General features: G+C 56.4%; 1 protein-coding gene across 3 annotated transcripts in view; it reads right to left on the bottom strand.

The window, feature by feature from the left end:
• Window positions 1–11,953, bottom strand: part of NOTCH1 (notch receptor 1) — a 42,527-nt gene extending 30,574 nt beyond the window's left edge. For all 3 annotated transcript variants that reach the window (XM_082067541.1, XM_082067543.1, XM_082067542.1), the window contains exons 1-2: window positions 11,774–11,953; window positions 10,058–10,139 (exon numbers count right to left, since the gene is read on the bottom strand). In XM_082067541.1, the coding sequence (XP_081923667.1) occupies window positions 10,058–10,139; window positions 11,774–11,831 (140 nt within the window). In that variant the 5' untranslated portion in view covers window positions 11,832–11,953. The remainder of the gene's footprint in view (window positions 1–10,057; window positions 10,140–11,773) is intronic.
• Between the last annotated feature and the right edge of the window lie 322 nt (window positions 11,954–12,275).

Genomic DNA, 12,275 nt, shown 5'->3' with positions numbered 1-12,275 from the left:
GCATTTCATGTGTTTGCTGGCAACAAGACAGGGAAGGAGAAATAGCCAGCAGCTGAGCCTCCCTTAGCCACACACAGGACCGCAGCCACCTCATGCTGCTCCCGGCTGCAGAGCGGTGACACGACCCTGTCCCATCGTCCCCACAGCTCTCGGGGTCACCATCATCCTTGGGCTTACAACTGGGAACCACAACCACCTCCCTCCCAGCCCCAGCAGCGGCAGAGCCTGGGCGTTATGCTGGCTTGCCATCAGACATCCGCACACAAGAGTCACTTTTCCAGTTGTGCCAGTGGCTTCCCGGCTGGCACAGCCCAGGAGCACCACCCCAGCTCTCTGCTGGAGTTACACCCTTCCCCCTAAGACACGTTTGCTCGGTGCCAGCCCGGGAGACTCAGATCTCCCGCAGCTCCAGTCCAACCAGAGAAAGGGCCGGTGCTCGGGGATGTCTCCATGCCACTGAGAGATCCGCTTCTTATTCCATCTTCCCATTCCATCTTATTTCATTCAACACCTCCCATGTTCCTGCACGGAGCATCATCAGGGACCACAGGTGTGTCCGACTGCCTACCCGGGGTCAGCCCACCTCGGAAACACCCCACTGAGCACAGGAATGTGCTCCGGAGCCTGAGGAAGGCAGACAAGCTTGGAAACCTGTCCGGTTGGGAAAGCAGAGCTCAGCATCCTGCACTCCGGTCCCATCTGCCACTGCAGCATTGACATCCTGCTCAGGGTGGCCCAGCTGGAGGAGGATGGGTGCAGGGAGATGGGGAACGCTTTCAGACACTGCCATTACCTCCCTGGGGCTGCAGGGTGGAGGGGGTGGCAGAGGGTCCCCCCTGCCCTTGCAGGGGCTGCCAGGGGATGCTCAAGCCCCCTCCCTGCAGCGGGCACGGCTGGGCTCACCACGTCTCACCTGCAGCTTGGCTCTGTGGTTTCTGGCACATGAGTCCGTTAAGAAACCAAAGGCTTCACCACGGCTCCCAGGAGAGCGCAGGCGGTGCAGACAGAGCCCCCCCTCACCCGCGTGGGGCACCCTGGCCAGCCACTGCACCCCAAAGCTCCCGCCGGCCCCGGCGCCAGCACAGCCCCACAAACACCCCCAGCAGCCGCGACGCGTCTCCCAGCACCAAAACCCAGCGCTAGACCAAACTGGTGGTTTTTCTAACAAAGTTCCATCCAAGCCCTGCTTTATTAAACACACCGGGACACCAGCCTGGGAAAAAAACAGAGTTTCACACAGGGAGGGTGGTTGGCAAAGCAGCAGGTTACTTCAAGTGACATCAGGTTAATAAAGCAAGAGCAGATCTCCAGTCTTGTTTAATTAAAAAAAGCAAAGTGCAATCCGAAGTCTTTGATGTGTTTTTTTTGTTCCATTTCATTTTTGACCTAGCCCAAGCCATCTAATTGAGATTTTAAGACCCAGACTTTCATCTGGAGAGAAACTAAAGGAATTCCCAAAGCATGGACGGGAGTGGGGAAAGACATGCTAGAGCTCTATTCCTCCTACCAGCACAAAGCAGAAAGGGAAAAAAAATGGCTTTGTTTCTTAAGCAGACATTAGTCAGGACAGTTTGGGAATCAAAGTTCCCATTGTAATGAAAAACAATATAATCCCATTACTAAGCAAAGTGGCCAGGCTATTCACGGGGTGGTAACCAGCTACCTGGGAAGGAGCTGCCTTTCAATGGAGCTTCATTCACAATAAACATGAAAGATGTCGAAGGAAGAGACCAAGACAAAACTCGCCTCATTCCCACCCTCAACAATGGCCGCTATGAAATATTTTTGTTTTCCTCCCCCAGTTAATGCTTTTTATATCCTCTGCTGGTGTAAATCCGTACGGCCTCATTGTCTGTGGGAGCGACTGCCAAGCTCTGCTCTCCCGCTCATCCCGCTCCTTCTCTTGAAGGAGCCCATTGATGGGGTGACCATGAAGGATGTGCTTCCAGTGGAGCATCCCCAGGGAACACAACCTGGCTAAGGCTGGCAATGGTCCCGCTGCCCACCCGCAAGGCAGGGACAAGCACCCCAGGGCAGGGACAAGCACCCCGGGGCAGGGACAAGCACCCTGGGGCAGGGACAAGCACCCCGGGGCAGGTCCCCAAGCACGTGCCCGCACCAGTGACTGATGTGCCGGTTGGACACCATGAACTTCCCCGGCTCTTTTCCTCCACAGTGTTGCCCAGCAGCTCTGGCAGTCAAAAGCACCCACCACAACTGCTCCCTGTTTTGATTTTTCACTTGTGCTTCCCCTTGAAAAATGTTGTATTCTTTAAGGCAGCAGACGGAGAAGTTGGAATTTGGGGGAGATGAGGAATTTCCACCTCCCCAGGCCACCTGCCAGCCCAGCATTATTGGTAATGGAGGGCACCCTCCCCTCCCCATCACTTTTGGGGTAAATGCCCATTTTCTCTCCCTCTGCCCACACTTGCTGCCTGTGCAGGGCAGTTTCACTGTCTTGCTCCCGGGAGCTCTGGCACACACACAGTGTCACCATCTCACCGAGTGATGATGAACTCTCATTATTTTTCTCCTTTTCCCCCTCAAACCAAGTTCTGCCTAAACACTGCGCTGCCCGAGAGCCAAATATGGAAAACTCCCACCCGGGACATGCGTGACCCCACCATCCCACTCTTCTATTCCTGAACATAAAACCTAAGATTAGGATCTGAACAGCCACCAAGAGTTTAAACAAGCTATATTTAGCTCCAATATTTATAAACAGGAGGAGAGGGGGGTTTGGCAGAGCACACGGGTGTCCCTGCAGCACAAACCCCACCGAAAGCCGGAGCAATTCACACCGGGGCTGTTTCGGTGAGACGGTGAGCGGGCAAAGATGACAACGGACGGACAGCGACGGATCCACCTCCCCTCAACCTCACAGCCACCAAGCCGTTGGTTTCTCTTTGCAAGCAAAGCAAAGCTCCCCAAACCAGTTATTAGCAACAAAAACCTCCCCTCCTTGGAAACCGCAGCCTGATGGACGTAAAGCACCCCCAAGCAGACGGGTATCTGCTCCTGGGATCTGTATCCTGGCATTTCTGTTGCTGCTGAGTTTAACCAAGGAAATGGGGAGGGAGGGAGGGAGGGAAGACTCTGCCTCTGACACCTTTTGCCGGCAGAAATCCCTGTGTCAACATGACGCCCTCGCCGAGGGAGAGGGGACAATGGTGGCGGCTCTGCCCTCCGGCCGCAGCGCGCATTCCTGCCCCCCTCCCCTGGAAACCCCCCTTTTGTGGGGAGCAGCAGGCCCTGTGAAAGGGCCGTCTGTCGCCCTGCCTTTTGACTCGGAGGTCTGTGTCTAACATTTTAATAGGGGCCAGGGAGAGTCCCCCCCTCCTCCCAGGCTGCTCCCCGGTGGGGTCACTCTCCCAGCCCGCGCCGGAGCCGCTGCACAGGGCTAGAGCGGCTGATGGGCAGCAGGTACGAGAGCCGGCAGCACATCCCACTGTCCCCACCTGCCCCGAGAGGGGCTATTCCAGGGGTTAACTGGCCAGGAGTGACTTTGAGAGGGACTTTTTCTGATCCCCCTGTGCAAGGATGCACTGATGGGGCGGGAAGGCTGGGGACATCTTCTGCTCCACGGCTGCTCATCAACAGCAGATAATTTCCATCTTAAAATAAATCACTGCATGCTCAAACACACAGCCCCCCAGGCAGTGATGCTGGTGGGGAGCATAAAGTCCTTGGGGTCTCCATCACCCTGCTGATGGGACAGACCAGGTGACAAAGTGAAGACCCTCCTCTCGGTGACAGTTGTAGCAGACACAGGTAGTGTCACATCGTGCCAGGAGCTCCGGAGGAGGATGAGGAGGAATCAGCAAGGCTCAGCCCTTTCAACAGCCTGGGACTGATCCTGCACAGCCCAGCACAGTCCCAGCAAAGCCCAACACCGCCACTCACAGCTACACTGACTTTAGATCGAACCCAAAGCAACAGGTTCCCCATCCCATGGGTGCTCCCGGCACCCAGCCCTCCCTGCCCCCCACCGCAAGGCCGCCTGCCCCTTCTATTAAATAAGGGCAACATTATACCATCATTAAAACTTAATAAATCCATTTCCCATATAAATACCATTAAATTCAGATTTTGGGGAAGGGAATTAGGGTGAAAACTTGTTAAAAGAAAACGACTTCTGCGCAAATAAATTTTTGCAACTTGACTGAGCGTGAAAGTTTCCCATTAAAATGCAACTCTGCTCCCTTTGCTGGAAAAGTGCAAAGAGCCCAATAACCAAGGCCTAAACATTAACTGTTTAACTGACTTTTCCAATATTAACTCCAGACTGCAGTGGGGGAAGGGGAGGGTGTGACGGGTGAAAGCCTGAAGCAGACGTTAATTCCTGCTGGGCGAGGGACGCACATCCAGAGCACACACCACTCCCGTGTCACCGGTGTCACGCTCCCAACAGCCCTTTGCAGACACAGATGTGGGACATCACCGGCCACGAGCGATGCCCACTGCACAGGGCAGGGTGCTGCCCCATCAGTTGGACTAGATGATCATTGTAGGTCCCTTCCAACTGAAAATATTATTTTCTGGGGCAGAGCTCCACATAGCCCCGTCAAATGTCTTCTGCCCATCCCCAACCCCTTTGCATGGTCCTCATCCTGCAATGCTCACACCAAGCGCTGCATCTCCCAAGGGGCACCTCCATCACCTAATTCACCTCCACAAGCCGGGATGTGCCTGGCAGGTTGTGCTGCTCCATCTCACACCAAGACAGGGTTTGATGTTCAGATAAGCAACAGCACATGAAGGGAAACTGAGGCACCAAGCAGACCTCACTTGACATACGTGGAAACCCCAACTCCACACTGTACTGCAGATCCCAGCCTGTGGGGCACCTACTGACATGGGGAGGTGAGAGGAGGTGACCTGACCCACTGGACACATGCTGGAGCTGTAGACGGTGGAGCTGCAATGGGCGCAGGCACCACTGCTCAGAGAGGAAGGTAAAGTCCAGACAAAGGTGCACAAGTCTGAACAGGCACCGTCACACCTTGGCCAGATGGCCAGCTGGAAGCAGGACTGAGCCACTCCACCAGCAAGGCTCAGATTGTAAAGACTGGAGTGTCCTCAGGTGGGGAACTCTACCTGTCCTGGGGCTCTCTGAGCAGGCAGGTGGGACCTGCCATGGGCTGGGGTCACTGAGACCTGGAGAGGTGCTGAGAAGGCTTTCCAACATCACATGCAGTAGATGTGCAAAGAGACCTGTGCTATTAAGTAGATGTGCAAAGAAACTATTAACTATTAACAGCTGGAGCTTCCCAAGCCCTTCAGACCCCGCTGACACTGGTGGTGCCAAAGCCCTGACCCTCACGTCTGCTCTGAGCAGAGATACCCAAGCAACAAAAACGTAATGTCTCCCCTGAACACCATTTCTACTGCTCGTTCCAGATCTTTGGCCAAGGAACCCGGCACTGAAGGACGGAGCCCTTCTGCGGATAGATGGCCTGGGAGATGGCAGCAGCAGGAGCTGGCTGGACACAAAGCCACACACCTGCAGTGCAGCAGACGGACCACAGACACCTTTTTGACCCCTGGGATAGAGACAGGACTCAGCCAAGCCCCCACTGCAGGTCTGCTTCCCCAGGGGGGGTTAAATGGTATCCCAGAGGCTCTTCCACTCCACAACCTCAATACACGGTGTAAAACCTTCACCCGGAGTTTTGCGACAGGTTAAATATGGTGGAGTCTCCATCCAGATCCAGAGCTTACCAGCTCCCGGTAACTGCACCCTGAGGCTACACCCTCATTAAACACGCCGATGGTCTATAAATTCCACATTCCACTCATGTACACATGCTGTTACCATTCAGGACACCTACTAACACGAGCAAAACGAGGGTCAGCACACCTCCAGGCCTGGAAAAAGCAGGTTCATTTCCAAACAATGTTATTTTAAAACTTGCTAACTGCCTGCTGATTATGTTATCCAAGCCCTTAATTGGTGAATAGCTTGGCCTTGCAATGACCAAGCATGTCTCCCTCATGCTACATACAATAAACCGCAACAGCCTTGGAGGTCAGACCAGGGCGGGTAGGATCAGCTGGAACAAACGGACACATCGTGGCTTCCAGCAGGTAGGCAGACAGCAAGCCAGAGATTTTGGTGGAATAAAACGTACTCTATATGATGATGCCTCATCCCCTCTGGATGCTGGGGACCCCCCAGGCAACCTCATCTCAGCAGCATCACCCCACGTCTCCTGCTCATCCCTGTGCTGCAGGTACCGCTGAGGGACCTACCAAGATAAGCCCTGAGTGTCGCCCGTGTTGGCCCCTGCCCAAATGCAGTACAACCCTCTGGCCACCTCAAGTACCAAGCCATGAGAAAAATCGAGCAACAAACCACCGCCCAACCAATAAAATCCCAAGGCAAGTTAGCAGGAGTCGGCCGGACCACCTGAGACAACTGATAACCATCAAGACGCCTTGCAGAGAGATGTTAACGGAGATTCTTCTAGAAAAGACATCAGAAGTCCTGCTGCTGTCCCCGTGACCTCACCAGCTGGGCTCCTCGGCAAAGTTTCCCTTCCACTGGAATCTGCAACAGGTGATGCTTTTGTATTTTTAATCTACCCTTTTACCCATTTCCACCTTGTTCTTTCCGAGAATGAGATCAGGCTTCAAAGAGCCATCGAGAGTTCTCAACATGGCTGAATCACTGCTCGGCTACTTCTTTAAGAGCTTCCTCTGGGTGATTGTTCAACACTCCACCCTCTTCCTCTCCAGCACGGAGACTGCATTTTTTTCTTTGTTATTATTTCATGGAAATAACGTTGGGTTAAAGCACATGAGAAAAAAACCAAACCAGAAGAAAACTTCCGCCCTTTACAATGAGATAACAATGACTGAGCAGTTGAATAACTCGAAGGGCACAGAGAACTGCAGGGCTCGGATCCCTCCTCTGCCTTCCTGGTTGTCTCCTGAAAGAGTTTTGAGCTAAAATAATCATCTCTTACCACTACAGTCCCCCTCTGAATGTTTCTTCCAAGCTTTCTGGCCCATTGCCCATGGAAGCTGGTGGTGGCGATGGGCACCGGCTCAGGAGCCATCGCCCCGGCTGAACTACAACGCCACGCTGATTCATAAACAGAGGAAGTACTTTAGCAAACTGACTTTTCCCCCCTTCCAGCACAAGCCTGGTGATTAATTTAACTTATTCTTTTCCTTTGGCTTCTCTAGGCAAGAGTATGACAACCCAGGCGCAGACTTTAATGGAGAAAGGCTGGTGGAGCGGGGTTGGAAACTCAGCCCTCTTTCATGCCATCTGCTTTTAACTAGCGGAGCAAGGGAGGTCCTGGGAATAAACGTCACATGGCACAGCAAGCTAAAATCAGCCCCGCTCGTTCGCAGGGATGCCAGTCAAAACTATGGTTATCCAACAGTCTAATTAGGAGCTATCACTAGAAGTCAAAACCATCTTTCGGAAACCTTCTCATTTTGCCTGGGAAAATGCCTTAATTGAGGGTGAGTGACTCTTCGGGAAAGCCGCAGCTCCCCAGAGCCGAGAAACCACACACGGAACAGGGCACCAGCCGCCGTCTGCTGGTCCCAGCCCTCTGCAGACGAGACCTTTGAAAGCTCCAGAGCCGGTGCAAGTGCCACACGTGGGACAGAGACACCCCGAGTCCCTGCAAGGTGCACAAAACTCTGCTGCTCTTCCAGCACTGAAAGACCCGGCTGCCCCTGCCAAGACGAAAAGCAGCTCCAAAGGCGGCTTAATTAGGCCGCTTCTGTCACGAGCCCTCCTGCCGATCAAACGCTCAGTCCTCTCCATTCAATCACAGCCCCGCGCGCCCCGGACTGCCTGGCAAAGGGACAAGCAAGATAAGGCACCTGGAGTTCTACAAACTAGCGCTGTAAAGTAATAAAGGCAGAGAAAGTTCCTCGTCTCGCACCGACGATTCCCTTTCCGTAACAGGGCTGATAACTCGGGTTTGGTGTTATCAGAGTCGTCTTCACGTAACCCAACGAGCTCTCTCCCGCCACAAACGCCGGGACGCTCGTCCGCTGGAGTAGCGTCTCTCTCGTACGCTATTTATTTCACTCCACTTTCTAATTGGATTTGTGGGGGCAGCACAATGGGGCTTTATGGCCAAACTTTGTTAAGTGCCAGGCCGAGCGGAGATGTGGCCAGTAGCCAAAATGGTGCATTTCACGCAGGCGCCAAAGGGCAGTGCCAAGCTTTGCTGCGTCTGGTATCTGTGTTCTTGGCTCTGCTTTGTTTAAGGAGCTTGGAAGCAAAACTCCTCGTAAAGAGAGATTCAAACAAGTGAAAAACCAGGATTCTGCGAGCTGCTATTGGATGCTTTGGAAAGTTGTGCCTCCTCCGGTCTAGCAGTACCTCTAATATCTGCCCCCATCACCCAGGGAGTGTTCCCTGCACGGGACAAGCGCTTTAACACACCGAGGGCACACACCTTGCTTTCCTGCAAAAATAACTCACATGCACTCGCGAATCAATCCCAGTGTCCGCAGCCAAGAGAGAGGCGGTTATTCACAGCTAGCAACGAAAAAGTTCTTTAAAGTTAACTTTTTCCCTTAAAAAAAAGTCCAGCTCAAGCCTACTTTGGAGGCTTTTCCATCAAATAGAGCTCGCACACATCAGATCTAATTAGATTCCATCACCATCTGTACATGAAATGTAAATCAGGAGTTGCAGAGACTTAAGAAAAAAAGGGAAGAATGACCACAAGGAAAAGGAGGGGTGTAAGGTTGGGGAGGGGGTGGAGGGTTGGGCATTCTGGGAAGCCATACATGATTAGTCACACAGCATTAATCTGCCTCCCTTAACAATAGCTGCCGAATTTCGACCGAATCCCAGCTGTCGCTCTTTGAATGAAAGAAAACAAGATTTAGAGCGTCAAGCGTTGGTAAGGGCTTCTGTGCAAAAAAAAGTGGCGTGCATTCATTAGTGGCTCACAAAGGGACCCAGCCTTTGTCCATTAAATTGCTCATGTGCCTGATTGATTTGCTGATTTATTTGCACCAAAGGGTTGGGGGGCTCAGCTTGGAGAAGGGGGCGGGAGGTGCCCAGCTACTGGGCAGAGTAACGGCACCCAGGCGCATTTGCAAAAAAGCAACACACATTGTCAAGGGAAACTGCCATTCAACAGGTTGGGATTGGAAATGCCTTCAGGTTCCTCCTCCGAGGACTTCCTATTTGGAAGTTTGGGGTGGGTGGGAACGTCTCCCCGCCTGCTCGCAGCTCAGGCCACGTTCAACAGGCAGAGGGGAAATCTGGCCGGAAAACAGAGCCTTGCCCATTCACATTTCTTTTATGGAATAGTTTTAAAAAGGGAGACGGAGTCTTATTCATTTCTCTTGGTTATTGTTCCCTGGGAGCCTGGAGTGAATCGGCCATCGCTGCGGTGGGTCGGTTGGTCCTTCAAAGAGTCCCAATGCTTTACACATCCGTTCCCCCACAATCGGCTTGGAGAAAGCTCCTGCCCGGGTGCCAGGGCCCGCCAGGAACGCCGGGCTGGACCGCAGCTTGGCACCGGCGCGGCTGTGCCGAGGAGGAGGTGGCCCCGCTCCCCCGCCTGCCCCGCGTGATGCCCCGCAGCCCCACGGACATCAACGTGCGGCTCCAGCAGCCAGAGCCACACCATGAAATCCCTCTGGAACGTTTATTGGAGGTGTACTGGACACCGCACCACGAACTGCCAGGGTGCAAGGGACTGAAAGGCAACGCTTCAGGGCCAGGAGGGAATAGCTGGAAGACAGACAGACAGACAGCCTCCCTCCCTGCCCGACGGTCCAACGAGTGCCGTGGGCTGGCCCTACCTCCTGCTCCATCAGCAGGGCAGTCTGCATAGGTTAACACCAGCAAAACATGGCCCTTTGCCCATGTTTTTCCACCCAGCTAGGAACAAAGCCCAATCCTGCCAAACTCGCAGCGACTCCTACACGAGCAGGTTATTCTTGCCACTCAAGGAAAGAAAACGCATCTTGCCCTATTAAATCCAGAGCCTTCAAAGCAAAGTCAACATGCATGTCAATACTTTGGTCGGGGGAGATGAAAATCCTCTGGCTCCTCCATACTTACTGGCACACCTCTGTCCCGTTGAGAAAAGTTTCACACTTGCCCCCGTTGAGGCAGGATTCAGCAAGCTGTGTGCACCGTAAACCTGCAAACAGAAGGGAAGTGTGAGCTACAGCACAGGTCCCGGGTGGCAGCGGGGGGGGCTGCATCCCCTAGTGTCACCCGGACCAGGGACGGGCTTCACGACACCCTCGGAGCAGCCTGGGGAGATGGGGGCTGCAGGGTGATGGAGGTGAGCAGGGACCGCATGGCCCCAGCACAGAGAGGCTCACCTAAAAATAAACTCAGGGTGGGCTTGAAAGTAGGCTCTGCCTTCTCCTCCAGCAGGAGGACTGACAGAGAGAAACCCCAGAGCAGGTCCTTGAGTGACAAATGCCATTTGGGAAAAACCACGCGCCCGAGGGCCCATTAGTTACCACTAACTCAGTAATGAAATGAGTGGCCCATCACAACTTGCTATGAGTAAAGGTTTCATTGTCTGGCCCTCAGAGCCAAATTCTGCACAGTTACCACAGCAACTTGCTGAAAGTACCAGAATCGCTTCCGATTTCCACCCTGGCTCGCTCTTCCCCTTCTCTGCCCTGCTCGCTCTTCACGGTAACTGGTTCTGCGACACGTGTGTGCAGTTTCACTCTGAGCGATTCCAGTTTCGCACCGCCACCGCCAGAACCAAACTTGTCCCCTGGATGGCTGCTGAGCCCCGGGCACCCCGGGGTCACCCCGCAGCGTGGAGACTCTGTCCCCAGCCCCGCGTGTCCCACGGGGGGTGGAGTGGGGTGCTGGGCACAACTTTCTGCAAACTTTGCCTCCAAGGGGCCGGGTGCCAGGCATGGCTCTCAGCCCGCGCTGCCCTGGTGCGGAGCGGGTTGAGGGCAACCCCGCTGCTTTCCTTTCCCAAAATCCTCCCAGGATACTCCTGCTCCGGAGGAGGCTGCTCGCTCGACCCCGATTCGGGGGGTGCATCGCAGGCCCCCGGCCCCCCGCGGCGCGCTGCTCCCCGCTCCGCCCCGCACCTCCGGGCCACTTTTAGGGCTCTTCAACCCGGCCCCGACCGGCTGGCCCCGACAGTTGCCCAGCGCTTTGCGGCGAAGCACTCGGACCCGCCCCGGGGCCGGCGCCGGGGGGGCCCCGGAGGAGACCCGGCTGACTTTCAAGAAACAGGAAACCGAGAAAAATTTGCAAAACGGTCAAAAGCTCTCGCAGAACAACAGGCAGGAGCGCGCCCGCCCTGCACGCCGAGCCCGTCCCGAGCTCCGGCTCCCGCGGTACCGAGCTCCGGTTCCCTCAACGGCAGCGAGCGCAGCTCCCCGCAGCACTCCCCGGTACCGACCTCCGGTTCCCGGCGGCCGCGAGCGCCGTTGCCCCGCCACCTCCTCCGGGACGCGGAGCCCCGGCCCCCCCGCGGTCCGGCCTCCCCGACCCCCCGCGGTGCCGAGCCCCGCTCCCCCAACGGTTCCGGCCCCGCTTCCCCCGGCGGCGCCGAGCTCCGGTTCCCCCGCGGGAGCTGAGCTCGGTTCCCAGGCATCCCGCGACACCGAGTCCCGGTTCCCACGGGGAACCCGCGTCCCGGACCCCCCGACGGCGCCGCGCTCGAGTTCCCGCGGTGCCCCGCGGAGCCCAGCCGGGACCGGGACCCCCGCCGCGCCCGGCCCCGCTCTCAACAAACTTCCTGCCGGGCTCCGGGGCGGCCGCTCCGGGGCCCGTGGCGGCGGCGCTCACCTCGCGTCAGGACGGGCAGCAGGAGCACCAGAAGGCCGGGGGCCAGGAGCCGCTCCATCCCGCTCTGCTCCCGCCGCTCACAGCCGCATAGATCCGCGGGGCCTCGGCCGAGCCGGTGCCGGTATCGCGCTGCCCCGCCGGGAACCCCAGACACACCGCGCCCCAGCGCCGAGCACAGCGACTCCGAGCGCCGGCGCCTCCCGCGGCTGCTCAGCCCCGGCGGGCCGGGCCGGGCCGGGCGGGAGGGCGGGGGGGGGGCGGGACGGCGCGGGGCGGGACGCCGCGGCACGGCCGGGCACGGCACTGCACGGGATGGGACGGGACGGGACGCTCCTCCCTGCCCAGCCCGGGGGGCCGCCGCTGGGAACCCCCTTCCCGCCACGGAGGGGACGGGAGTGCGGCTGCGGGGTGCGCGCAGCCCCACGGGGAGCCCCAGTGCAGCCCCCCATGCAGCTATCGGACACCCCAGTGCAGCATCCACATGCAGCTACCGGACACTCCA

The sequence above is a fragment of the Streptopelia decaocto genome, assembly GCF_964273445.1.
Source record: "Streptopelia decaocto genome assembly, chromosome: 17".
Classification (NCBI taxonomy): Eukaryota; Metazoa; Chordata; class Aves; order Columbiformes; family Columbidae; genus Streptopelia; species Streptopelia decaocto.
This window is presented reverse-complemented; position numbering and strand designations above follow the sequence as displayed.